The sequence below is a fragment of the Anopheles marshallii genome, chromosome 2 (genome assembly GCF_943734725.1).
Source record: "Anopheles marshallii chromosome 2, idAnoMarsDA_429_01, whole genome shotgun sequence".
Classification (NCBI taxonomy): Eukaryota; Metazoa; Arthropoda; class Insecta; order Diptera; family Culicidae; genus Anopheles; species Anopheles marshallii.
Window position 1 is genome coordinate 89,673,842 of NC_071326.1, and position 25,555 is coordinate 89,699,396.

The 25,555-nt window shown below is 41.7% G+C and overlaps 5 protein-coding genes across 5 annotated transcripts; 3 read left to right on the forward strand and 2 right to left on the reverse strand.

Moving 5' to 3' along the window:
- Positions 1-842: 842 nt before the first annotated feature.
- Positions 843-12,499, reverse strand: LOC128718949 (uncharacterized). The gene is made up of 11 exons (XM_053812566.1): positions 12,465-12,499; positions 10,063-11,749; positions 9,813-9,994; positions 6,941-9,725; positions 6,725-6,859; positions 5,645-5,707; positions 3,268-4,830; positions 2,462-3,210; positions 2,283-2,382; positions 1,602-2,211; positions 843-1,540 (listed from the first exon to the last, which is right to left on the reverse strand). The coding sequence occupies exons 1-11, from the start codon at positions 12,497-12,499 to the stop codon at positions 843-845; spliced, it is 8,607 nt and encodes a 2,868-aa protein (XP_053668541.1).
- Positions 12,500-18,383: 5,884 nt separating this feature from the next.
- On the forward strand, positions 18,384-20,278 carry LOC128708899 (feline leukemia virus subgroup C receptor-related protein 2-like). Its single transcript, XM_053803879.1, has 4 exons — positions 18,384-19,616; positions 19,679-19,773; positions 19,842-20,019; positions 20,084-20,278. The coding sequence occupies exons 1-4, from the start codon at positions 18,384-18,386 to the stop codon at positions 20,276-20,278; spliced, it is 1,701 nt and encodes a 566-aa protein (XP_053659854.1).
- Positions 20,279-20,675: 397 nt separating this feature from the next.
- Positions 20,676-21,170, forward strand: LOC128708057 (uncharacterized). Its single transcript, XM_053803015.1, has 3 exons — positions 20,676-20,718; positions 20,878-21,047; positions 21,114-21,170. The coding sequence occupies exons 1-3, from the start codon at positions 20,676-20,678 to the stop codon at positions 21,168-21,170; spliced, it is 270 nt and encodes an 89-aa protein (XP_053658990.1).
- A 371-nt stretch (positions 21,171-21,541) lies between these two features.
- LOC128707187 (exocyst complex component 1) lies at positions 21,542-24,344 on the forward strand. The gene is made up of 3 exons (XM_053802135.1): positions 21,542-23,355; positions 23,423-23,933; positions 23,997-24,344. The coding sequence occupies exons 1-3, from the start codon at positions 21,542-21,544 to the stop codon at positions 24,342-24,344; spliced, it is 2,673 nt and encodes an 890-aa protein (XP_053658110.1).
- Positions 24,345-24,388: 44 nt separating this feature from the next.
- On the reverse strand, positions 24,389-25,180 carry LOC128708009 (DNA-directed RNA polymerase III subunit RPC7-like). Its single transcript, XM_053802964.1, has 3 exons — positions 25,028-25,180; positions 24,836-24,964; positions 24,389-24,763 (listed from the first exon to the last, which is right to left on the reverse strand). Exons 1-3 carry the CDS (start codon positions 25,178-25,180, stop codon positions 24,389-24,391), a joined length of 657 nt encoding a protein of 218 aa, XP_053658939.1.
- Between the last annotated feature and the right edge of the window lie 375 nt (positions 25,181-25,555).

The following is a 25,555-nucleotide window of genomic DNA, read 5'->3' on the forward strand; positions in this document are numbered from 1 at the left end:
CGTCCTACAATCGCTTTACTTTCGATTTGCCGTTCTATAATGATACGTTTAGCAATAATATTTCGATTCCAGCATTTCCATTTTACAATCACACACAGCTTGTTGTGCAGCTTTTTCAACTGTTTCTTTATATTCATTTAATTGTCTAAAATTCTCGATATTAACATCTTTTCTCTACCAACGTCGCCTCAACATCGGCAGAAGAAAAACAAAACTAGAACGTATTAACAAATAGCCAAGCAGCGTGTAGCATCACTCATGCTATGACAGCCACACAAGCTAGATTCCCTTAATGTTATAGGTGTGTCGTTAAAATGAATTGGCATACATGTATACATACATACGCTTTCAATACACATTTAAGCACATACAGATTTTTTGTGTATTACGTCAATATATATCGAAGTCTATGGGATGTGCAAAATATAACGAATGTAATCATTTATTCTTTTTCTATATTGTGGAATAAAAATAAGGTGAAATTGAGAAGCAGAACATACGAATAACGGTGCCAAATATCAATATTTGAAGCACTACCGGGCGTTGCAGGATGTTGATAGACAATTTTTGGACCAAAAAGCAAGTCAAAAGTAGTAGTCATGAACGATCCTGATGATGTATTTTGTTCGTCCTTACTTACAAACGAAAAAAAGACAGCTGTAGGAGCAATTTTAATTTCAAATTGAATTATTAAAAATTCATCCAAAATCAATGAGAAAACCCTTGGATATACATTTCGTAACACGCACATGCTCAACTAAAACATTGTTCGGCTGATACATAAAGAAATACTTACATATAGATATATTTACGAACATATTATTCCTGTGTTATTTTTGCTGCTACTGTTGAAACTGTTGATTTTGTGGTTGATGTTGAAACTGCTGGTGTTGCTGCTGCTGCTGTAACATGGTTGCCGCATCTATACTATTGGAAGCAGTCGCTGTATAGGTCTCTAGTTCCAAATCTGTTTCCGTTGCGCTGCCAGCTCCACTGTCCGTGTTACAGCTTGTGCTGTATGATGATGCTGTCGTCATGGGCAGTTTTCCTTGGCAGTTCATCTCGTATCCGGCACTGTTCATAGAAACCACAGTGGGCGAGGTCACGTCCGTCATCATTTCGGGTGCTGAAGCCGATGACATCGAGGCAACGGATTGTGAGGAGGACTGATTTGAGATCATTTGCTGAGTTTGATTCGGGTGCGGGCCGGTGGATGCAGCAAGACCAGACGATACTTTCATGTCCTCCTTTTGCTGCTTCAGAAACTTTTCCAGCTCAAGAAAGTGGCGCAATTTAAGCTCCTCGTGCTCTATATGCTGGCGTTGCAGCAGTAGCTGTAGTTGTTGCCGGGCGCTCGGTAATAACTGCAGCCCGCATAGATGCGTCTGGATGGCGGTCAAATTTTGCCCGATATCTGAATTGTTGAAAATTGGCTCGGGAGGAAGTTGTGGCTGTTGCGGTTGCGGGGCCACAAGTGATTGAGGATGTTGAGAACCGACAGCATAATTGGAGCTATCCATCAATGTCGTTTGCACGCCATCTAAGAAATAAACATAATGAATAAATCATAAGCTGAAAATGATAACACTTAATACTCTTACTGTTTGCATTTGCCGGTATTGGAGCCTGTGCGTTCATTTGCATTTGTGTCTGTGGCTGTTGCTGTATAGTTATCGATTGTGAAGGATACTGCTGCTGCTGCTGCTGCTGTACAATCTGCATTGTCGATGTTGCGCTAGCTAAAGACGATACAACATGAGATGGTTTTAAAGCAGGAGCTGCTTGTTGCATGCTTCCTTGCAAAACCATGTTGCCGGAGTTCAGCGCAGATGATTCTACATTTGGAGTTTTCGGAAGTACTTGATTCAATTTGGCTTCCAGATCGTTTGTGGTTGGAACTTCACATACAGCCGCAGCCGTCGGTTGAATTTGCTGGTGCTGCTGGTATTGCATTGGGAAAGTTTGGCATGATTTTTCATCCGTTGGTGACGAAAAAGCTGTGTTTGTCTGAACATCGTCCGGCATCGTTACAAATGGTTTTAGCTGTATATTAACTGCTGGTGAATGTGGCTCAGCAGCACGTGGCATTTCCTGCACAGGTTGAATGTGGAAGCGCGAAACTTTCCGAATTAATGGTTTCGGTTCATTGGGAACCCTCATCTCTCCGCTTGCATCAACGCATGGGCTCGAAACTAATGAATGGATTTGTAGCTAAAATGGAATGAAACGAACCCAAGTTAAAGCGTTTGCAAATGCATTCTTTTGTTATGCACATTGCTTACCGGCATGTTTGATTGCTGATCTGGGGCACCTGCAGCGACTGCTTGAGGTGAATCCGTTCCAACTGTCAGCTGTGTCAATTTCAACTGAAGGCCGGTAACACTACTAGAACGAAATCAAAGAATCAAAATATAATGTTTGTTTTCTTTAGGCTGCACATTCCTTCACTTCTTCAATTTACCTATCGATCCGATCCACACTACCCTGACTGGAAAGTTGCTTTTCTCGATCAACAGCAAAGCTGTCAATGCAGACCGATTCCTTCAAACTGCTCGGTTCTAACGAATCTGGAACCATAGCAATAGTTGTGTTGCATAACTCCGCCGATGTACGTCGTGATACGTACTGCTGCGTTTGATCGAGTGATCCGACGATAGATAAATCTTGCACTGCGCCGGTTTGCTGTAGGGCAGGTTGTGCTATAAATTCGCCAGCAACGACAGCCGCGTAGCTTGTCCCTTCGACGATATATTCTTGAGCTTTACCAACAGTACCACCACCTGTGACGGCAGCTTCGTGCATTTCGCTCAAAGATGCGCCGTTCGCATCCGAGGTACTAAATTCCTGTGACTGATAAAACACTACTTGCTGCGGTTGTTGCAATTGCTGCGAGAGTCCCGGTTCGGTAGGATACGGAGCCGGATGCGGGGAAACCATCGCGGACAATGCTGTAGCGCTAGCCTGCGATGAAAGGCTCGCTGAGCCGCTTGATTTATTCGTGTTCACGTGAACGTGGGTTATGTTTTCTAAGCCTATTTTTAGCTGCTCCAACGTTTCCGGCATTCGGTTACTGTTAGCCATCGCTTCACGCGTACCCTGATCGACAGAGAGCTGTGCAGACATTAAACCAATCTGTTCTACTGGCCTCATTTGCTGATTCTGTTGTATTTGTTGTTGTTGTTGTTGTTGTTGTTGCTGTTGTTGTTGCTGCTGCTGCTGCTGCTGCTGCTGTTGGATTACTTGTGGTTGCTGCATATTGCTATATGCTGTTGCATATTGCTGTTGTAGTTGCTGATGGTATTGCTGCTGTTGTTGGTACTGCAGCTGTTGAAGCTGTTGCTGATCGCATTCTATCAGATTGGCTTCACCTACCATCAAATTAGTTCCTTGTTGCTGAGGGTACTGTAACTGTTGCTGCTGGAGGATGGTCTGTTGAATATTTATTTGTTGATATTGCTGCTGTTGCATCTGATATTGCACCTGTTGTAGTTGTTGCTGTTGTTGCTGCAGGACCGCAGATGCCTCGAAATTATTCGCTATCTGTTGTGCATATGCCTGTTGTTGATGGTTTGCCATGTCCAGTGATTGTTGTTGAAGGTACATTTCATGTTGCTGCTGCTGCTGAAAGCCATCGCCCAGGGCATTTAGAAAGTTTGGATCCACAGATTCCATGGTCTGCGTGAGTTGAGATGACGTAGTTTGTGTAGTATATTCCATCGAACCAGACTGAAACGGCGCATTGTCTGTGGATTGCTGCTGAACAAGGGATTCTGCTGAAGGGTCCACCATTTCTATCATACATTCAGTTTGAGTTTCGATTCCAGTATTAGGAAGAATAGGTTTAGGTGAATCTACCACGCTCAATATGTCCGTTTGCTGTTCACTAATGACTGCTGCATTGGACAAAATTACGGGAGTAACGGAAAAACGCGAAAGTTTGCGTTCTTTTAGTTGGGGAGTAACCGTTGGTGTTTTACTCGCTTCGTTGGTTGGCGATTCGACCTTACTTTCATCGGCTGGAAGCACTGTTTCGTCACCAACTTGCATCAATTCATTTGTCTTACTATTTTCGACATTATTTACATTAGACAATGAAGACTGATTAATATTTTGACTAGAAGATTCCGTCGCTGAAAGGTTAGTGATGGCTGTAGAAGGTAAAGCATCGACAGCTGGATTGCTGATCACATTCTCTTGTGCTCCTTCCAGCTGATTGGTCACCGTTGCATTAATTTCAGTTTCCTCAGATGATAACAATCCTTCGGTTGGAACCATTGATGCCGTCAATTGACGTTCTCCAGATGATGATGATGCGACTGCACTCATATTGTCCTGTTCGCCGAGGCTCAAACGAGGCTGCAGAATGCTTAAGTTGCTTCCCGAAGTTATTGTGTTTTCTGGTGTGTTCTCGTGCGATGTATAATCTGTACTAACAGTACTTGCTTTACGCGAATTTTCATCGCAACTGCTATTATTATCGTTTACACTTTCGTCAGTTATCATGCAGACGGTAGTAACAGCCGTTTGCTGGTTATCGTCGCTGTTACCCAGTATCCCATTGTTAAGTTCTTGGTCCTGCATCGGCGGCAGCAGGGCAGTGGTACCCTCCGTACAGTTTTCGTCGCTGGACTGTGCTTTATCGAGAGAAGTTACTTCATCATTCGTTTGCGATGTAGCTAAAGATGTGATCAGTTGTTGTTGGGACAGCGGCGATGATGATGTCGAAGATGTGGTGGTACTTGATATCCCTGTTCCAAGCGCTTGTCGATCGATGATGGTTGGATCAAAAATGTGCGTAAAATTTGCTGCGGTAGTCGATGTTTCATCGCGCTACATGTTCAAGGATGATACACATGATTCAAGAAATAAAAGAAAACGGGTAAGTGAATGTTTACATATGTTTTTTCTACAGTCAAACAACACTTTTCAACACAGGATGTATCAAACACAGTTATTCATTATACTTATTATAAAGGAATAATAATAAAAAGATTCTTTCACAAAACACTGTGAAAGATAAAGAAATATAGAACTCTTCAAATTAACATTGGGGAAGTCGTGCAACGAAAGTATTTGGACGGAGTTATCAAAAACTTCAATTAAAAATTGCTACGCTACAAAAATATGTATATTCTTGTACATACAGATAACGATTATATACAACAGTGCTTTTATTTTTTGCAGAATGACTTAAGGACAATAATTAACGGGGACCGTAAGATCAACCTTACACATCTTTAGCGAACGTATGGAACATACGAATCTACTGCCATTACAAAAAAAACAAATAAATGAACGGTAAGCGAAAAACAAGCAAAAAAAACTTTAAACACACGAATAACAAAAGCTTAATAAACTTCAAATTGAAGCAGAACGGCCCGAACGAAGCGCTTAGTAAATGATGCAAGAAATCAAACAAATGGATGTATTGAAATGATAACCAAGTTCATCATGCAACATGTTTTCCTTTGATGTTTACAATCGCCAATTCGTTAGTTTACATCCACGAGGCAAAAAACAGACGGTATGCAAGCTAGACGTACTAGGCGGAAAACGGGAGCATGTAAACAAACTTAAAAAAAAACACAGAAAGGAGCAAAAACGAGCAGTAAGAAATGGGAAAAAATTGGTATTCTGCACTTACAGATCTATGTCTCTGATGTGTTTTAAAATTCGAACGCTGACGTGTTAGAGACGCATGGCGCACCTGGGTAGTTGTAGGTGGTTGTTGTTTGTTGATAAAACCGTTGTGGAAAATTACAATATTGTTTATTGAAATACATTAAGGAGTATGAATTGACAATGTGAGCGGAGCAACGATGTAATTTATTATATTTTGGTGTATGGTTCACAGGACATTTGACGAGTGATATGAAGAAAGGTAAAAGGGGGTTGTAGAAATAGAAAATATTAACACAGGATGAAAGATAACATGTATGCTTGCTAGCATATATAGAATAACAACTGTAATTAAAATTTACTAATCTTTGGGTTCTGGTAATTTCTAGCACAAATATTCGTTTTCTTGCGTTTTTTATCAATGCACAAAAAACTGCTCATGTTCTAAAACTTTTACAGAGATTATGGACAATATGTCTGAAAAAAATGATTTAATGACAATTTTTCGCCAATTCGTACTGCAATTCCTTTTCTTGTGCGGTTGTTAGAAAATGGATGTATCGTAACAAACAATTTGAGTGCTACCTATTCCACATTACAAATGTATCCTCTTCTGTTTGACTCTATGACGTTTTAGTGATTTAGGTACAAATTGGTTAACAGAAAACGGCAATAAAAAGAATAGTTCATGCATAGCGATATGAAAGCATAGAGATTTTGTTAATCCAGATAATATTTAAGTTTGTTACGTGTTACCAAACCGCATACTGTATCCGTTCATTTCAAAACTTGGCTGTTTTTATTATTTTACTATTTGTATCGCTGTATTATTTTAGCATAAGTGTATCGCGCATTAAAGCACTCGCTAAGTGGGAAATAATAAATTATGTCGATTGATTTCGAATGAGAGAAAACCAAATCAAAATATAAAGACGCACAAGTTAATTAAGGATGTGTTTTCGTATTCACACGAATGGTGTGTGACTTTATGAGAACCAATGGTCAACAATCCCTAAACACACATATACACGCTAATAGATCGATAGGTAACCAATGTGATGAATAGAAAGTAGATAAGCAGGAAATCAATGATAACGTTTCATACCTTTTCCATTGAGCGGCGATAGCATTGTGATGCAATCGGTAGTTGGTTTGGATTCTCTTTTAATTGTCGTTGAATATCGCGAACCATTTCGATGAATATCGTTGTCTGTGATTCGCTTAGTAGATCTTGTTTGACCTGTTAGTGGATAGTGAATAAATATACATATATATCGTGTCGAGATGATTGCATTGTTTTCTCCTCCCGCAGAATACTTACTAGATCTTGGGCCACCTCGACCGGGTTAACATTGCTTGGGTCAAACTTAAACTTAATTGTTTTTGGTCGGTTTTCCATTTCACATTCGATAATATTGTTTTCGTAACCGAGTACGTGCAGTTTTGGATTGCGCTCGGTCGAACGATGGTTGCGACGCTTCTTCATTTCGTTTGTCAATCGTTTCGGTAGTGCAGCCTGTATGGCAGGAGCGGAACTCGAATCTTGCACACCAGTCGAAGTGGACATGCCTCCAACAGTGGGTGTTCCAGATGGTGCTATCATATTAGAACCTTGTTGTCCACCCATAACGGCGCTACCATTATAGTTTGTCGATGCTACAGTTTGATGCAGTGTACCGTCTTGTGAAGTATGGGTCATTTGATGCTGCAAGTTCTGTTGTTGAATTATTGGCTGTTGCATAAATTGCTGCTGTTCCTGTTGTTGGTACTGTAATTGCTGTTGCAGTAGTGAATTATTTTCATTTGATGAAACTGGAACAGAATTTGCGACTACCAATGAACCATCAAGTTCTTGTGGAGCAGTTCCTTGGGAATGAGGTTGAGAAATCGTTTGCTGTGCGACTGCTATACCCGATGAAGGCTGTTGCACCATCAGAGCGTTCTGCACTGGATTCGTCTGAGTCATTTGTGTCTGCTGAGATTGTGACTGCTGTTGATTCAGTACAGATGGCGATTGCTGCTTGACAAAATGTGGTTGCGACAATGCAGGTTGCTGAGAGGCAACTACTTGTTGATGCACTAAAATCGTGGTAGAGGAGCTCGGTTGTGGTGGTGGTTGGGAAATTCCAATTTGATTTGGCATAGAGTGGTGTAACTGCACCGACGTGTCGCATAGTTGTTGCGGCATGTAGATATTTGCATTGGCCTGTATTTGCTGTGGCTGGTTATTCGTAGGATTATTTGTAGGTGGTTGAGATTGTTGTTGTATGTAAACAGTTTGCGTTTGCATCTGCTGAAGATGCTGGTGTGGCTGTTGCTGCGGTTGTTGCGCCGTTTGTTGCTGTATTTGGTGTTGTGGTTGTTGTGGCGACTGATGGTGTTGCTGTAATTTTAACTGCTGCTGTTGTTGCTGTATTTGCTGTTGCTGTTGATGCTGTATTTGCTGCATATGCTGTTGTTGTTGTTGCTGTATTTGCTGTTGCTGGTGTTGTATCTGTTGTTGTTGTTGCTGTATTTGCTGATGCTGTTGCTGCTGTATTTGCTGCTGCTGTTGTATGTTCTGGGTTGGTTGACTATGAATTGGGATAATTCCCTGGAGCTGCTGCTCTAGTGTCGAAATCTGTTCTTGCAGTTCGGCCTGTTGTTGTTGTTGCTGCATCATAGCAACGTTTTGTTGATGCAGTTGCATTAATTGTTGCACCAACTGTTGTTGTGTGCCCATTTGTGGTATATACTGCAAATTTGTTCCTGACTGACCCTGTTGCGTCGCTTGCTGCTGTTGTAGCTGAAGCATAAATTGTTGCTGCTGCTGCGGATCGACAAACACTTGCTGTTGTAAGTAGTTCGATTGTTGCGTTACAGCCATATTAGACTGCGTCGGTTGAGTTGATACCATCTGATTAAGGAACTGTTGGTGCTGTTGCTGCTGCTGAATAACCTGTGCCATTGGCTGCTGTAATGGAATTGATTGGCCTATAACAAACTGACCCCCAACTGATTGTTGCTGGAAGGTTTGCTGCAGCTGCTCATTGCCCACTGGGGCAGAAATCTGCTGCTGATACATTATTTGCTGTGTTTGTGAAGCTGGAAGCGACGAGGGTTGATAATATCCTTGGGCTTGAGCTTGGGGCAGCTGCTGTTGCGGTAGTTGCACAGGCATTGGTTGTGTCATTTGTGGTACTTGAAGTTCGGTCACTTGGAGATCATTTTCCAACTGCTGCTGTAGTTGCTGTTGCTGATACAATTGTTGCGCAATCATTACTTGCTTTTGAAGAGCTTCTTTGTCTTTTTCTACTTGCTGCTGTCGCGCTCTCTCCTCTCGTTCTTTTAACAATGTTTGAATCTGAACTTTGAGAATCTTTGCCACCGTCTTAGAATCGTCCTCCATCAGTATACCAGACTTGTACATTTCGTTTGCAATCTCTTCAGCATCATCAACGCGAATGTCGAAGTCAAATTGAATGGCTTCATTCTCTTTGTGTTTGTTAACACGCTTCTTTGGATCCATGATACGCAATCGAAACTCCATGCGCACATTCTCTGGGTTTGTTAAGAACAAATCCTTCGATATGGGTTCCAACCTGATACCGATGTCTTCACAGAAAAATTCACAGTTCAGCAGCTCCTTACACGTTGGTCTTCCTTCCTTTTTATCATGTATGCATCGTTCGATGATCTCACGCACCTCTGGATTTTCCACCTTTTCCAGACTTTGTGGTTTCACACCGGATGTTACCTTTTTATAAATCTGTGCCGGTGTATTACACTCATTGTACGGATACTCTGACGTAGCCATCTCCAACATGCACATGCCGAAAGCGTACACGTCCACTGCCTCGTCATAATGTTCCTCGTACATTTCGGGTGCCATAAACTCCGGCGTACCAATAACCGACTTTGCGAAGCTGCGGTTTTTCAGTGTGGCTAATCCTAGATCACCTATCTTGACACTCCCTGTCGTTCCGGTTATAAATATATTATCACATTTCAGATCACGATGGATGATAGGCGGCGTGCGTGAATGTAAGAAATGCAAACCCTTTAGAATCTGCCGACACCAAGATTTCAGCACTTTGGGATTAATTTTTTTAAATCGACGCAAATACCTGCAATATAAAAACATTCAGACACAATTATACATGATTTAATCGAGGATTTTTTGTCCTAATATCAATAGGACGCCCAATACATACGATTTCAAAGTACCGGAAAGCATCAGCTCGGTAACGAGTACAATATTTTTCTTCTTGTTTCCAGCCGTTGGTGCCGCTTCCCAGTAGTTGTAAAATCTCACAATGTTTGGATGTTGAAGTTTTTTAAGCATCTCAGCCTCCTCGCGAAATCTCGCTCGCTCAACCCGATTCACTTTCTTCTCCTAAAATTTAAAGCACATTATTTTAACTTTGCAATCAACATTGTACCTTTTTTTAAGCTTATACGTACCAGCAACTCGCACCATGCAACAGCTACACCGGTTTGAGTATCTAACCCACGATAGACAGTTTTGAACGATCCTCGACCAACCTCCTTATCGTATTTTAGAAACCGGCCACAAGGTGATATGCCGATAGCTTCATCCTCGTCATCTTCTTTCTTTTGCTGTTTCCGTTGTTCCTCAAATTTCTCTAGATCGAAGATTGGACCATACTGCACCAGCTTTTCTTCAGAAGGCTTAAACTGCAGAGCTAAGTTTTCTGCTTCTCGACTTAAAATTTCAATATTATCGTCCAGATTACGTGGATACTCCGTCTCGATAGTTTCGTTTTCGATAAAGTTTTTCGAATATATCACTGACATGGCTGTGTTTTCAAGACTTTTACGCACAAACCGAAGTATGGTTCGACATTGTGAACTGTCCGACTCGCGCGAACCACCCGCAGGATGAATATTTTCCGGGTCCGTCTGACGTATCTGCACACCTGCTTCGGCAACATCATTTTCATGAGCTCCCTCTTTTTCATCTTCTGCCACTCCGTTCTCGTCCAGATGGTGGTTGGATAGTTGCTGTTCACCATATATACCAGAATCTTTTGTTGCTGCTTTTGAGCGACGTGTCACTTTTGCTTCCGTGGTCGAATTTTCTTCATGGCATATGGGTTCTTTTTCTTCCTGCTCGGGAAGCATTTTCGTCGATCCAGTTGGGTGATGATCCTCGACAGCATCATCACCCAAAGGAGTTGTTGCATCTTCCATATTTTCGTTGGGCTCAACGGGAACCGTTGTGTTGGATTCTACCATCGACTCGGCAGCCTCATTATCTTCTTTATCAGTACCCACGGAGGACAGCTTTGAGATCATCCCGTGACTTCGGACTGTGTTGTGTTTCTTTGGTGACGTTTCACTGATGGCCAAAGCTCCTCCTGCTCCTCCTTCGTCCTTTCGATTTCCCGCTTTGCGACTGGTTGGCGTTGTATCGCGCGTTTGTTGATGTTGTTTAACAGGGGTTCGCTGCTGTTGTTGCCTTCTTTCATCCATCTTGTCATCGTTTTTAAGTTGTGAATGGATTTTTTTGTCACCAGGGGATACTCGACGAAAATGATTGCCTGCACCTACACCGGCACCACCTGATGCTGTCGCTACACTAGAACTAGGATTGTTTGCTGAACCGCCGCCGGTTGATATTGTACCAGTAGCAGCAGTATTTACAGTGGTGTTTGTGCAATTCAATGAATTATTGCTGCTACCGCTACCACTGCTATGTTCGAATACTCTTGAGATTAAACCCCCCGTGTTGGATGCCGTTGAATTTGTACTAGAAGTACTAGATCGAATTGTATGAAGATGATGATGGCGTTGCTGTCTTAAAGTACTGCAATTGTTGTGGTTGTAGGTAGTGATATTGTTGTTCGTACTTGTAGTGTTATAAGTGCTGCTGCTGCTAGTACTGCTGGAGCTTCCAGTGCAATTTGTTGTATTATTACCAGTAGATACGCAGGAAGCGTTTCCTGTGGTACTGCCACTGCTATTATTGTTTATACTGTTCAAGCTCGTTGAAGACGTCGATTGACTAGTAGAACGTAATCTTCTTACACGATGGTTGCTGAATTGTTGCTGGTTTCCCGAAGAAACTCTCGAGTTTTGTTGTGTTTCTTGACTGTTTCCTACAGGTGTATTTGCCTGGACCGAATTGCTGGAATAAAAAAGAGAACGTAATAAAATACTTTAATAATGAAACAGTTGAAAAATAGAAACACCACCAAACTTTCTTTACATTCTACAACAAACCACAAGATACAACTACCTTAAACATGACCATCCACTCAAATGCACCTTAACAATCAATTCCCAGATAGGTTGAAATATTGCAAACATTGTTGATAGTAACACTAATATCCCTAAGACTGTGGCCAACGATCTACTGTCAGCGATGGAATGCAACGATTAACAATGTAATACACCCAAACTATTTTTACGGGTAGCGACATCACAGCATCGTAATGCTCGATTAGTTCAAACGTTAATATAAGAAAAATAATTATTCTGAAACAAAAAAAATACACGGATCCATTCTTGGATGAGACAAACACCTCTGTACGACACGTTGTTTAACTAACACCATCGCACACTGTAGGCATTTACTTCAAGCACAACACAAAAGCAAACGTAAAAATTTTGAAAGTGTACCAATCCTTTCACTTTTAGTGAACGTAAATTATTTGCCTATCTTTATGATTAGTTTGTATACTTAGTTTCAACAAATAAGGTAAGGCTAATAATCGGCTAATCTTTCAAATGTGTTAACAACTCAATTAGTCGTCGTATTACGGTACTAAATTTAACATTCAAAAGCGTAACGAAGTTTAAAATAAAAATATCACTAATGGACTACACAATTCGATACATACCTTCTGCCAAAACATGCTCTTTTCGTGGCTCCCATTTGTAAGGCATTATTGCAACATGGTTCTGTCCAATGTTCACAAACTGTTATTACAACACGCTGTCTTGATCGTGCCTCCGGGTTTTAACGGTGCTTTTCACTTTATCCGAAATCTGTGCTTTGATGTTTTCGCTCTTTTCAAGAACTAGCGACGTAGATAAGATGATGTTTGAAAGGCTAATCTCGAGTTAGTGGTTCGTTTCGGTTTTTACTTCATTTCTGTACTTAGTCTAGAGTTTTTGGAGAGTAGAATTTGCCGTTTCTTTAATTCCTTATCGTTTGATCTGTTGAATCAACTCGTTTTTGTTGTATATCTTTGTGTTTCTAGTTTCTATTGCGGTTACCATATCAAGGACAAAGGAATATTGTGGGTACTACCAGCTTGCTTCTGAAATAGTCTATCGGTACCTTAATAGCGTTCAAAGCAATATTCAATGTTCATTGCTGCTGGATCGAGAAAACCGTTACTGCAGTGTTTATCCGTCTGCAAAGAAAAACGAAAACAAATAAACAAGCAATAAGTTGTTTGCGCAGTAAGGTAATTGCTAAATAAACGATTGAATCAGTTATAACTGGAGTAAATGATTAATCAATTAGTGAACAATATTTTATCGTATTGCGAATGAGTTCCAAACCCATAATAATAGCTGCTAAGCCTTGTTCGATGTGAGTAAGTTTACATCCTATGAACTAATAATCCTTAAGCTATTGAACAAAATTTGTTTATTAATTGACTGTTAACAACGCCATTTACGAAACGATTGCAAATGATAATGGGTTTATCAGATCGTTGAGACGTACGCTATCTTTGTAGGACAACAATTGTTCGACTGCCACCCATAGAATTTTGTGAGTGCAAAAAAGGTTCCACGTTCGAAAGTGAAAACGGAAACAAGGAGATGGTGTCGTTTCGTATAATCAAGGTGCATGAGGTGCGAGAGATCGGCGAGCACTGTCCACGAGATCACGATACACGATCTTTTCGATCCTGCATCCTGTGCAACAGCGACATCTGGACATCCTTTCCGGACACTTGATATGAGACACAGGTGTAGTTGGACGAGTGCTCTCAACGAGTATTCTACATTCTCTACAACTATACATGCCTGACCCGCGCGCATCGTTACGTTCACCTTATCGAAGACATTTAATACGCAGTAAAGTACGCTGCAGACAATATGGTTGCCATGACCGCCAAACATTAGTGCGAGAGATGAGGGCGCGTTTGTTATGGTGTGTATCGACGTCAGAGCGCCGAAGCGAGTGCTTTGGCGCATACGCTGCACGAATCTGCCGGGCCAAATTGAACGAATAGCAACGAGTAGGAAGGTTGTTGTTGTAATTGGTATCATAGCGCTTTGAAGCCGGCTGGTATGAGCATACCTCTTGGTAGGGCGCTATGTTGCAGGCTGGCCATGACACGAAGCCGAGTAAATATAAAAAGGCAAAGATGAGTTAACTTTAAGCAGCTGAAGCTATAGGGTTTGCCGTCATTGATCCACACTCGGATGAAGCAGTGCAATAGTAAAGTTGGTAAGGCGCGACTGTTACTAGCACTTTTGGTAAGGGTTGTAGGAATCTCGATCGAATCGGGAGCCCTGTGTATTGCGATATTTCAATGCGTGAATAGGGCCATATACTAAAATCAAAAGATCTCCGCCAAAAGCTGCACACACCAAAGGACGGATTCCAAAATATATAGAACAATATTGGAAGTCTGACACTCCACAAAAAAAAATCCCCGAAAAAATCTGTTTATAATCAGCTACAACTTAATGTCTTTTTCAAGAGATGGTTGATGGTAGCACTATTCGCAATGTTGGAGTGCTAAAAGTATAGTGCAGTGCACACAGCCTCAAATATCGTTAACAAAGCGTATCGAAAACATATCCCACACACTCATATTTCATTCTTCCCCATTTGACAAGCGACGACGCAAGATTTTCCGGATGTGCTTGACTGCGGCCACATCAACGTGTCTGTACATGGATCATATTTATAAGCAATGCAGCAGAGTACTGCAAAAGAAAAAAGCGTCCTACAATGAAAAAGCGATAACACTTGGAACCGGAAATTAAAACTGAAAAAACCTGTGGAAATCTGATACAACAATAAAAGACTTCTACAACATTCAGTCGCGGAACCAGTTAAAATTTTACCAGTTAAAATCGTTAAGGTAGTTTTTGTCTTGGGTAGATGAGTTTCGAACTACAACCTTCGGTGCATATGGCCACAAGCCAAAGCACGGAACCAAAACATATCAACTCAGAAAGATTATCAAACTGAAGATTGCATTTAAGTGTTTGACTCATCAACAAGACTGTTGTTGTTGTTGGAGACGATAGAGACTTTGATCGTCAGCATGGTGCATTTTTATGCATCAATATTACTGCATTGTGGTGAAATAGACACAAGATTACCATCGAATAGAGTTATAACGACTAAGAGGTAGAAGAATGATTTTGGTAAGATAATGTTTTGATATACGTTCCCAACGGGGACGTGGACTATGCAGAAACTTTATGCTGCTGATCCTTTATGGAGCTTCAGCCGATTCTTGGTAATACGACTTAGTAATCCTTTTCCACACGATAGTGCCCAGTGGCAGTGTTTGCTTCACTCAGGACAATCTTCTTGGTATTGTCAATAATAGTGAGATAGAGCTTTCAACGTCACTATCCCCGAACACGTCATTATTACTCGTTTTGCTACCTGCAAATTTCTACGGGAGAAGGCGTAGTTGTTTTTCTTTCGTGAATTTTTTCATTCGTTTTCGCTAGATCTCTTCCACACTGCTGAAATGGTACGGTTTTCACTACGTTATTTCGACATTCGCTACACACTCCACAGCGACAAACTATCTCCATGAACTGTGGCTGCTACGTCACTCAACTGAAAACTGAAACCTGTGAAACTATGCAGCACTTTTGAGGAAATATTCTGCACCAAAGTTAGCAAAATGTATCATTCCATTTTAATAAAAATACAAAAGATAGCTACCATATGACAGCTGCTGTCAACGAAGCAGGCGCTCACGGTGCCAAAAGGAGCAATAAAATCTAAATGTCAGAACAAAAACGCGAAAGAAAAAAACGAAATAGCTCAGCCGCACCGCAATCGTCCCGATTGACTTTAGAGAATTTTCTTACGACGAATTCATTTGCGCACACACAGCACACTCGTACACACACAGCCACAGACGCATACATTGGGCTGCACCACCTACCACTACTGCTCACACACGCGAACATTATTTGCTTCATCTTCTTCTGCGACACGACGATTTGCTTGACGAGGCGACGGCCAAGAATCTCTTTGCTTGCGCCGCTGAATAGCAAAAAGAAGTCAACAGTAGGGAAAGACGATTAAAGATGATTTCATCACTTTCAAAACGATTTTTTTTTTCACATTTGCAAACAGCACATAACAGCCAACAACAACGATACGGTCAGCCCAGCGACAGTGGGTCACAATTCGCGGTCAGGGTGGGGCACGGAGCAGAGAGAAGAACGAATCCAGCAGATATCGATCTAGAATCTATGCGCTCCTTCTTTTCGACAACATTTCTTTCTTTGCGCCCCGTGTTTGTATGACGTTTGCACTACGTAGCAGTGGCGACCGCAGCATTGTATGGCGAAAAGGGGGAACCAAAAAGGAAATCATAAAGAAAGCATTGAGACGGCACACAATTTTTTCACTAGATTTGGCACGCACCTTACTGCTCTTATCACACCGTGTACGACTATGTATTGCAGATGGGAAGCAACTACGCCCATTCAATACACCCGACACATAGTTTGGTTTTGTTTCCACTTTTCCGAACTTTCAGCAAGATGGCTCATAGTTTTTTTAGTTCAACGACACGGGGAAACCGGCTCGAACGAGAAGGTTTTTGAGTATCGTAGCTTTTGCGTCCGAACGGCACGAACTTTTCATTACAATTACGTACAGCTTCGATTATCCGTGCTTGTGGCACGGATATGCCAACAACGGCTTTTGACAGTTTTGTCTATTTTTGTTTTCTACATTCAATTGTGTGTGTTTAAATTTAGATTTTTGTAAAAAATGGGAATAACTTTACAAAATTACGGATTGTTCTGCTGCTATGTATGCTATATTTAATGTTTAAACCACATGGTATAACGAAGAAGGGTGCATTCGCATAAATATAGGATTTGCAGTACATTCCGTTAGAATGCTTGGAGAAAGAGAGAGTCGACAAAATCTCTAACTTTTGGAAGGAAGGACTACGGTAAAATCTCAAGTTACCACTAGTATTATAAATGCATTATACTAGAGTCGTAAAGTAGCTTAGCAAAGAAAAGACGAATCAGGATAATTCAGATGATTTAAGCATAAAATACATGCTGCATAAGTCGAGTATCAAAAAATTATATTTAAATGCAATTTGACTGTAGTTCGCTTACAATTGAACAGGTTGTGGTGGCTTATATAGTCCGAAGACCCGGCTAAATTATTGTACCAAAGAGAGGGAGCTTATTCATGGCATTCGTACTCTGTGAACCGGCGAATCAGCTAAGAACAATGGAACGAATCATTTTTCATTTGCTTTGGACAATGAGGCTCACGAGGTAGAGTTGCTTGGCTGTCGAAAAGTCCACCATTATTTTACGGTGCATTTACCGTCGAACGTCCGCAAGATAGTTTCAATACAAAACTCGATATCATGCTCGTTGCGACACGGTGCAATAGTATACAGCAATAAACGTAATGTCTTTTCCTCCCGGTAGATTGGGTGTGTTAGAACGCCGAAGAAACAGTTCTGAAGGTGAAGACAAAGATTAATCTAGTTGGTGAAACAATGAACACAGCAAAATCGAAAACTCACCCGCAAAATGTTATCCAACCCACAGAAGTTATGATTTTGAGACGCTAAACGGAGGGTTTTGATAAAAGTATCCCAATCATGGCGTGTGATGGAAGTCGCAAACAGCTTTAACCAATTTTGCCTCCAGGAGATGGGATGCACATGCGCGGAGGTATTGAGTTGTTTAATTATATTAGCATTACAGTAGGGAAAACTGCCAACACTGCATGATTTTGTTTCTGGTGAGTTTTTTAACTTTTCTAACGCACGATTAAGTTTTTTGCGCGATATTTGAAACTGTTTTATTGGTTTTCCTGTCGGCCTCGTGCCAGGCATTGTGGTTTTTAATTTGATTGTTTTTGTTATGACTGTGTTTTGACAGCTACAGGGTGACTGTGAAATGCACAGTGGAATGTTTCATAACTTTCAATGCGGACGCATAATTTTTTCAATTACCATTTTAATTTCTTTTTACGAATGAACGCCCGCACATCTAAACTAAAGCAGTAAAAGGCACATAAACTTAACGCTGTTGGTATAAATCGTTCTGCTTTTGGGTGAAAGAGCGGTGCACTCGATGGTTCTTCATGTTGAAAGATATGTTGTTAAATAGTGATATCTTTTAAATTATTGTTCAAGGAACATTTGTTTCCCAAGATTTGATGAAAAAGTTTTGGCGCATCGGTCATCACATGGCAGCTAGTATGAGACATATATTAACATTAGGACTCTGTTCTACCACATTTGCTAGCAACAGTGTGTGCAGCATCTTATCACGTAAAGCAAACATTGAATTGAGGAGAGCGAGTGGTAGATAAACAATTAAAACAAACTTATCGCTGCATCTTCATCCTTGTTGTGCTTTGGTAGCTTCCCTAGAATGTTACAAGTCAAGTTGAATGCATCCAACATGTATGCACGAGTAACGCAACAAAGCCCGTATTTTTAAGAAACGTGCAGCGACAGATCAGTGGTTGATTAACGTTACTGCCAGCCATTGCTACGAATCCACGTTGTGATTCCGAGGAAAATTGAATCTTCTCCATCTCAAGTGAAATGGAAGTGCGACGAATTGCAAACGAATCTAGCTTTTTAGTGCATTCGTTCAACAGATCTAACATAGTTGCCTGTGCCTTGGATAGGAAGAAGTCGCTATCGACTCCGATCATACCATCACAAAATGAAAACTTTTTGTGTGTTCCAAAATTGGGTCATAATGGATTACGACAAAAGCTTCCGGAGATGGGACTAGATTTGTCTTTCGACGATATCGCCATCCATACGGAAGTGCAACGTGCAACAACATATCAAACGATTACAAAAAGTGTATCGCAATCTACGCTAACGATTCCTGAAAACTACAGTTTCACTTCAGTGCAAATCCAAGTGTACAAGCGTCGGTGGTTCCTACTAGTTCTATGCGTTCTAAGCATAGCAATATCATACGTCCAATGGATACAATACAGTATAGTGGCAAATATAATGGCGAAATACTACAACATATCACCGGCATGGATCGACTGGACATCAATGATCTTCATGGTGATCTACATACTGGCTGTGTTTCCTGTGTCATATATTATGGATGTTAAAAATATGCGGCAGTCAGCCGTGATTGGAGCAGTTGGCACAGCACTAGGAGCATGGATAAAAGTATTTTCCGCAGATCCATCGCAGTTTAAAATAGTCATCATTGGGCAAATTGTTTCGGCAATCGCACAGGTATTTTTACTTAGCATTCCATCGCGCTTGTCGGCTACCTGGTTTTCTCCACAAGAAGCTTCTTCCGTATGTGCTTTCGGTGTGTTTGGTGGCCAGCTAGGAATCGCAATTGGGTTTTTTCTCACACCTATGATTATCGTTAATCATGACGACTTTGGGGCTATAGGTGTTGATTTGCAAGTGTTTCTAATGGGAGTTGCTGGCGTTTCTACCATGATAGCATGCATGGTAATAGCAGTTTTTAAGTCAGAGCCCCCGTTTGCACCGAGCCACGTGCAGGCCTTGCAGAGAACAATGAAGCCCCGTAGAAAAGACTACTGGCCATCGGTAGGACGATTATTGAAGGACGACAATTACCTGATACTGGTAATCGCTTATGGCATCAACGTGGGCTTATTCAATGCATTCTCCACGTTGCTCAATCAAATCGTGCTGAACTACTTTCCTGACAGTGCTTCTGATGCTGGACGAATTGGTTTGGCGTTGATAGTACTAGGACTAATCGGTTCGATGGTGTTTGGTTATTTACTTGACACAAGCCATAAGTATAAAGCAACTGCCGTGTGGGTAAGTTTACACAATTGCCTTTGCACGGGGCCTACCATTGCTTTCGTTTCGTGTTTTCACAGGTCTGTCGGCTTTCGGCTGTTACACTGGTAATCTTCGCACTTGCTTTAGAAAGTCGTTCTAAAAAATTGTTAGCAGTAGCTTCCGTATTTCTCGGGTAAGCGTGTTGTTTGTTTTTAGATACTCACCTGTCGGAAAAGTGCAGTATTTGCTTTGTTTTCCCAGTTTTTTCATGACAGGCTTTCAGCCAATCGGATATGAGTTTGCAGCTGAGCTGACTTTTCCTGAACCTGATGGTCCGGTGATGGGAATATTAAACATTTCTACACAAATTTTTGGCATTGTCATTACATTGATGATATCCGGAATCCAAAACATTTTGGGTGACTTTGTGGGAAATATAGTGAGTATTTCTTGTTTGTGATATAGAATGCAACTAATTTATGCACATATTTCTCCCCGATTAGGTTTTTGCAGCATTCCTTATACTGGACGGCAATATCATCAGTTTGATACGGTCGGATCTACGACGCTACAATACTCACTTAGAAATAGAAAGCGAGGCTGCAAGAGAATTCGCGGAGGATGCTAGCGTTCGCTACGGGGACATCTCAAACTATGAAGATTCGGGATTGAAATTGAAAATAGACACTGATAGTTAATTGGAAAATAAAAACACTCTACATGTACTATGGGTTGTAAGTCATCGAAGTAAGCATAATGCCTTAAATCCAGCTGTTCGGTTCGAAGCTAGCAATAAAAATACAAAACTGGATAGTTGTTGTGAGCGACTTAGATACGCCATTCTAATATCACAAATGTAAATCATTCTTACGTGTGTTGTCTTGAACGATTAACGACCCTTTCAAAAAAAAAATAACAGGGTGGTGGTGATTCGTCTGACTCTTTGACAGGGTTTGTCAGCGGCAAACGTCTTATGCCAAAATCCATTGTTTCCATCAAAGTGTCCTGAGGACCGAAAAAAATAATAAGAAAATTTCTTGTGGTTTGCATTGGACAGCATCTGGGTTTTTCAGTTTTCACTCGGAAACATAGAAAATGCTGCCTGTACGTTCGGTTGCCAACCTGGCCGTCCGCAATGGTAACGTATAAAGGAATTCATATTACAGCGATACAATGTTACAATTCAACGACATTCTGTTCTTATTCTGCTCTATTACATAACCCTGTGGCTGCTACCTGGTGCACGATGTATGTGATCTGATCTGTAATGCGATTTATTGATTCCGTCTGCAAACAGCGGCGTTCCTGTCTCGCGGGTATCATGGACCCAGCAACTTCCGCGTGTACACAATGAACGATATGCCCGTCCCAGAGGGTGACTTCTTCGAAGAGCACCGACGCAAGAACCGAGTGTACAATACCATGCTTGCTGCCGGCATTGTTATTTTTGGCATCACCCTGACTGTGGTAAATGCGTATATTTAATAGCGCATCGCAGTGCAAGATAGCTCACTGTTCCATGTTCCATTTCAGGCCAAACAGAGCGGATTGATCTACCTTAACTACAGCCCGCCGAAAAGCCTAGATTAAACGTGCGGCAGGAAGATGTCGTCACACAGTGGACGTATTAGATGTTCTGTGGAAATAAATCAATATAAATGAAATAACCGCAATCTCGTGTGTATTGTTTGCATATTGTGCAATTGAATGGAGTGTTTATGATGAAAAAAAAACATCATATTTCCATAGGACTTGCTTTGGGTGGGCGATCTCAACTTGAGGGCGTTTGACAGCTCGAATACGTCACGATTGTTGGTGAATGACGTTATGCTGCTGAACATCGCGAATTGTATCAATACAAATAGCAGTAGTTGCCGAAGTCAGAGTCTAGTTAATATCATATAATTTTTGGGTGCATGGACGATCATTAGGAACGTGTTTTCGAAAGCGAAGCATCTAGCATGGCGGCAGGAATAAAGTACATCTTCCAGAAGGAGCTGTTTGATGCGCTTGATGAGCGAATTTTGTCCGTATGCAATGTTAGCAAATTGCACAAGAGAAAAAAGACGTCGTACTTGTGTATTATTTCTACGATCAAACCGAGTGTGGTGGTCAGCGTTTGCCAGATAAAGCAGTATGATAAAGGGGTGTACAAGAAAAAACGATCTTGGTCACTGGAGGAGATCAAGTGCATCGACGGGCGTAACGAAGCGGCAGACACCCATGATTTCGACATGATTGTAGATAAACCATTCCGATGGTTTGCCGCTAATCTACACGAGCGTCAAAATTTCATTTCCGTTTTGTGGAAACAAATCCACAAGCATTGCACCGTAGGAGAGCGCGCCGTGTTTAAAAATGTCCCCAAGCAGTGGCTTTCGGATAAGTCGCCTGAAAAACAAGTGGATGATAAGTACTCCAATCGTGGCAATGCTGACCAAGGCGATGATGAAGAAGAATTGGAAGGGTTTGAAAACGAGGACTTCCATGCCCTCACGGATAAGGAAGAGGCGCATCTGAGTAAACTCATTACGGAGTGCGACTATGCGATGAGCAATGCAGAGCTGTTCATGGAAGACTTGAGCCACAATCTATTACAGCTGGACGGTGCGAACATTCAAAGCGTTCTGGCGTCAGAAAAACAAGTCCAAATGCTGATGGAACGAATCGAGGAAGCCATCAAAGAAGCTGAAAAGGTGGAAAAACGGCTCGACGATTACGATGAGATCCTCTGCCACGTACGGGACACGATGGAAAAGATGGGCGAGAAGAATCAAATGATTGAGATTGCAAATACCAACAATGTGCGACTGTTGCAAGAATTAGAGAAGGTAGTCACGCAGCTAGATTTGCCGCACGTTCATCAGCTTGCTCTCACCGATACGGATCTGACACCGAAAGGTTTGCCAGCAGCTATTGCAGCAGGCAAGGCACTGCAACTGGCGATGAACAGCGACATCGATCCTGCCCTTCTGCGGCTAACCGCGGTTCAGGATCAGCGCAAGCGGTTTGAGAAGTGGAAAGCAAAGTTCTCACAAACCATTAGCCGCCACTTGAACAATCTGTTCATCCATCTCGGCAATCTGGGCGATTCACAAACTTCGTTGTCCAGCGAGCTATCTCTACCGAAGCACACGAACGTACACAAGGAGCTGTCTGCCTTCATGGAGCTTATGCACTGGATGAAAGCTATGGATCGAAAGGCATACGATGCGCTTATCAAGGTTTACACTGCTTCCTTAAGCAAGGTTTACGACCGGGACATTCATCTGTTTTTTGAGAATGCTAAACAAGCGCTCACACTTAAGCAATTCCATTCTAGGGAGGATATCAACAACAGCTCGATGAGCAACAAACTAAAGCTTGGCCAACAATCCAACAAACAACCCGCGCAACCATACGGTATTTTAGGTGTCAACAAAGAAATATGGTCTCCTGGAGCTGAACCGTCCGAACGGCAAAGGTTTGATTCGATTTTGGAAAAAGTGCTAGCCGAACTGGAACCGGTGGCATTGAACGAACAACACTTCTGCATTGCTTTCTTCCAACTGGACGTGATCAGTCCGACGGGAAAGAATACGCAAACGACGCTCGACGCGGCTAGCAACGAAGCGACGAACCAAAAAGATGAGCGTGACACAGCACTGAACATTCCGCAACGAAGACTCGATCGTCAAATCAACGAGGAAGTGCGCCGTATGATGGGAGAACTGTTTGCAAACCTCGAGTCAGAGATAAATAACTTTATACTAAGTTTTGAGAAGCTGGATAACTAGTAAGTAACAAGTGAAGACAATGCTAAATCAGTCAAATTGTAAATTTTTCACTCCATTTTCTTTCAGCTATTCCCTGTACGTTCTGGTGCGCCTTACCCAACATGTAATGTCCGCCCAAGACGCACAATCGTTCCTGAGCATGACATTCGCTTCGGCGCTGATACACGTGAAGCGCAACTTTGATAAGTTCATGCAGATACAGCTGCAATCGATTGAGGAAGCTAAGCTTCCAAAGCGATCAAAGTGTGGTCTGTTGCCGTTTGTAGAAAATTTTGAAGAATTTGCGGCAACGTGTGAAAATGTGTTCAAGAAAGCCGAGCGTCGCAACGATCTGGACAAATGGTACCTTAAGTTGGTCGAAGTGATCTTTGAGCGCATTCCTGTGCATGCAGCGGAACACTCAAAAACACCACATCAAGTGGTGAAAATGGAAAACTATCATCGAATGCACTCTTCACTATCGCAGCTGAAAATTCCGGTGCTGGAACCGTTGCGCAAAGAAGCCAAGACACGGTACAATGATGCCCAGAAAGCATACGTTACGAAATATTTTGGTCGACCACTAGAAAGATTGAACGTATGTACTTCCTTCGTGAGAAGTGATTGCCCCATAAGCTCAAATGTTCGTATCTCTTTTCAGCAATTTTTCGAAGGAATACAAGTGCGGGTGCAACAGGGAGTGAAGGATACGGAAATTAGCTACCAAATGGCATACTCAAAGCAAGAGCTGCGCAAAGTTATTAGCCTTTATCCAGCTCGCGAAGTGAAAAAAGGACTCGAGCAACTGTACAAGAAGGTGGAAAAGCATCTTTGTGAGGAGGAAAACCTGCTGCAGGTGGTCTGGCGTGCAATGCAGCAAGAGTTCATCAACCAGTACAACTCATTGGAGCAATGGATTCAGCGCTGTTACGCCGGCTCAATGATAACGCTGGAATTCACGATCAACGATCTTTTGGATTTCTTTTCTGAGATCGCTCAATCCCATTAACTCTAAATAACAGTATCTGTATCGTTGTGTAAAAGTATTTACCTTTAATAAACTGGTCCATCGTCTAGATTGTCGTCCTCGTCGTTATATGCCTCGCCATTATCGAAATAGTTATTTCCATAATCATTGTCGTCGTCCATCTCCTCGTCGATCATTTCCTCCTCCTGATCCTCGCCATCTTTTTCATCTTCAGAATCACTTTTCTCCTTCTTAACCACATCGGCATTGTCGCCGGATGATTCTTTCTGCTCAAGTGCTTTGAGCTTAGCATCAATATCATCCGCGCTACGCATTCGCTTCTCCTTCGTTGGTCCGGACGCCACCTTCGACCGTTTGAAACTAGGTTTCAGCTCGGCAGGCATTAATTTCCACAGAAAATCTCCTTCCCGTTTTGTTTTTGGATCGTTCTCTATAACATTCTGAAGCGAAATAACCGAGGAAGCTTGATAAATATTAAAATTCCAAAGGATGAATATCACTATTTGACTTACAATGACTTTATCACAATAGCGCTGGACAGTTATTTTAGAACTTTTCTTCGTTGTGTAGTACGTTGATTCTCGCAAATACGAGATGAAATCTTCTTTCCATAGGATTTTATAGCTTCGATCAGCGTTCGACTGGAATTTACGTAGGATTTTAAAGGTTTTAATTATGTTCCAACACTTCTTACCTTCGCTTACCTCCAACGGTACAGGTTTCGACAGCAGTGGAGGATATAACGGCGGTGGAGCTGCCGATGTAACGGCCTGAATTTCTTTACTCGTGACCCCTAACGATTGCAATTGCTCTTGAGTTAATGTACCGCTGGTTTTACCACGACCACGACCAGCCATACCTAAGGAATAAGTACATATTAGTACTCTCAACTTTTAGCTAGTTACTTCAAGACTTACCTGTTGTATGTTGAACCTGTTGTTTTTAAACCCGGAATAAGACGATTTATCGTACGTGAACCTTATTGATCCTTAATAATTGGCACCGTTTTTAATGCCGAAATGCCTACTTGAGTAAGTTATCCTACATGTGGCTATATGACCCGCTCGAAATACCGGCAAGCAAAGGATGTTTCGAAACAAACAAAAAAACATGCTGCACATCGTAAACATTTCTTTGACATTTGTATTTAGAGGCGCTCGGGGCAAAAAGCGCCCTGCTAGTTCTGATGGTAATTTTTACATGATAAAAATCGCCTACACCATTGCTCTATT

What these genes read in the sequence shown, in the direction of transcription:
- LOC128718949 (XM_053812566.1), bottom strand. Translation starts at nt 12,499, where the DNA reads ATGGGAGCCACGAAAAGAGCATGTTTTGGCAGAAG. An exon ending in AGAGCATGTTTTGGCAGAAG is followed by an intron (nt 11,750 to 12,464) that starts GTATGTATCGAA and finishes TTTTTATTCCAG; the next exon opens with CAATTCGGTCCAGGCAAATA. An exon ending in CTTTCCGGTACTTTGAAATC is followed by an intron (nt 9,726 to 9,812) that starts GTATGTATTGGG and finishes TTTATATTGCAG; the next exon opens with GTATTTGCGTCGATTTAAAA.
- LOC128708899 (XM_053803879.1), top strand. Translation starts at nt 18,384, where the DNA reads ATGGAAGTGCGACGAATTGCAAACGAATCTAGCTTTTTAGTGCATTCG. An exon ending in ATAAAGCAACTGCCGTGTGG is followed by an intron (nt 19,617 to 19,678) that starts GTAAGTTTACAC and finishes GTGTTTTCACAG; the next exon opens with GTCTGTCGGCTTTCGGCTGT. An exon ending in GTGACTTTGTGGGAAATATA is followed by an intron (nt 20,020 to 20,083) that starts GTGAGTATTTCT and finishes CTCCCCGATTAG; the next exon opens with GTTTTTGCAGCATTCCTTAT.
- LOC128708057 (XM_053803015.1), top strand. Translation starts at nt 20,676, where the DNA reads ATGCTGCCTGTACGTTCGGTTGCCAACCTGGCCGTCCGCAATG. An exon ending in CAACCTGGCCGTCCGCAATG is followed by an intron (nt 20,719 to 20,877) that starts GTAACGTATAAA and finishes GTCTGCAAACAG; the next exon opens with CGGCGTTCCTGTCTCGCGGG. An exon ending in TTGGCATCACCCTGACTGTG is followed by an intron (nt 21,048 to 21,113) that starts GTAAATGCGTAT and finishes GTTCCATTTCAG; the next exon opens with GCCAAACAGAGCGGATTGAT.
- LOC128707187 (XM_053802135.1), top strand. Translation starts at nt 21,542, where the DNA reads ATGGCGGCAGGAATAAAGTACATCTTCCAGAAGGAGCTGTTTGATGCG. An exon ending in TTTGAGAAGCTGGATAACTA is followed by an intron (nt 23,356 to 23,422) that starts GTAAGTAACAAG and finishes ATTTTCTTTCAG; the next exon opens with CTATTCCCTGTACGTTCTGG. An exon ending in GACCACTAGAAAGATTGAAC is followed by an intron (nt 23,934 to 23,996) that starts GTATGTACTTCC and finishes ATCTCTTTTCAG; the next exon opens with CAATTTTTCGAAGGAATACA.
- LOC128708009 (XM_053802964.1), bottom strand. Translation starts at nt 25,180, where the DNA reads ATGGCTGGTCGTGGTCGTGGTAAAACCAGCGGTACATTAACTCAAGAG. An exon ending in CGAAACCTGTACCGTTGGAG is followed by an intron (nt 24,965 to 25,027) that starts GTAAGCGAAGGT and finishes CGTAAATTCCAG; the next exon opens with TCGAACGCTGATCGAAGCTA. An exon ending in GCTATTGTGATAAAGTCATT is followed by an intron (nt 24,764 to 24,835) that starts GTAAGTCAAATA and finishes ATTTCGCTTCAG; the next exon opens with AATGTTATAGAGAACGATCC.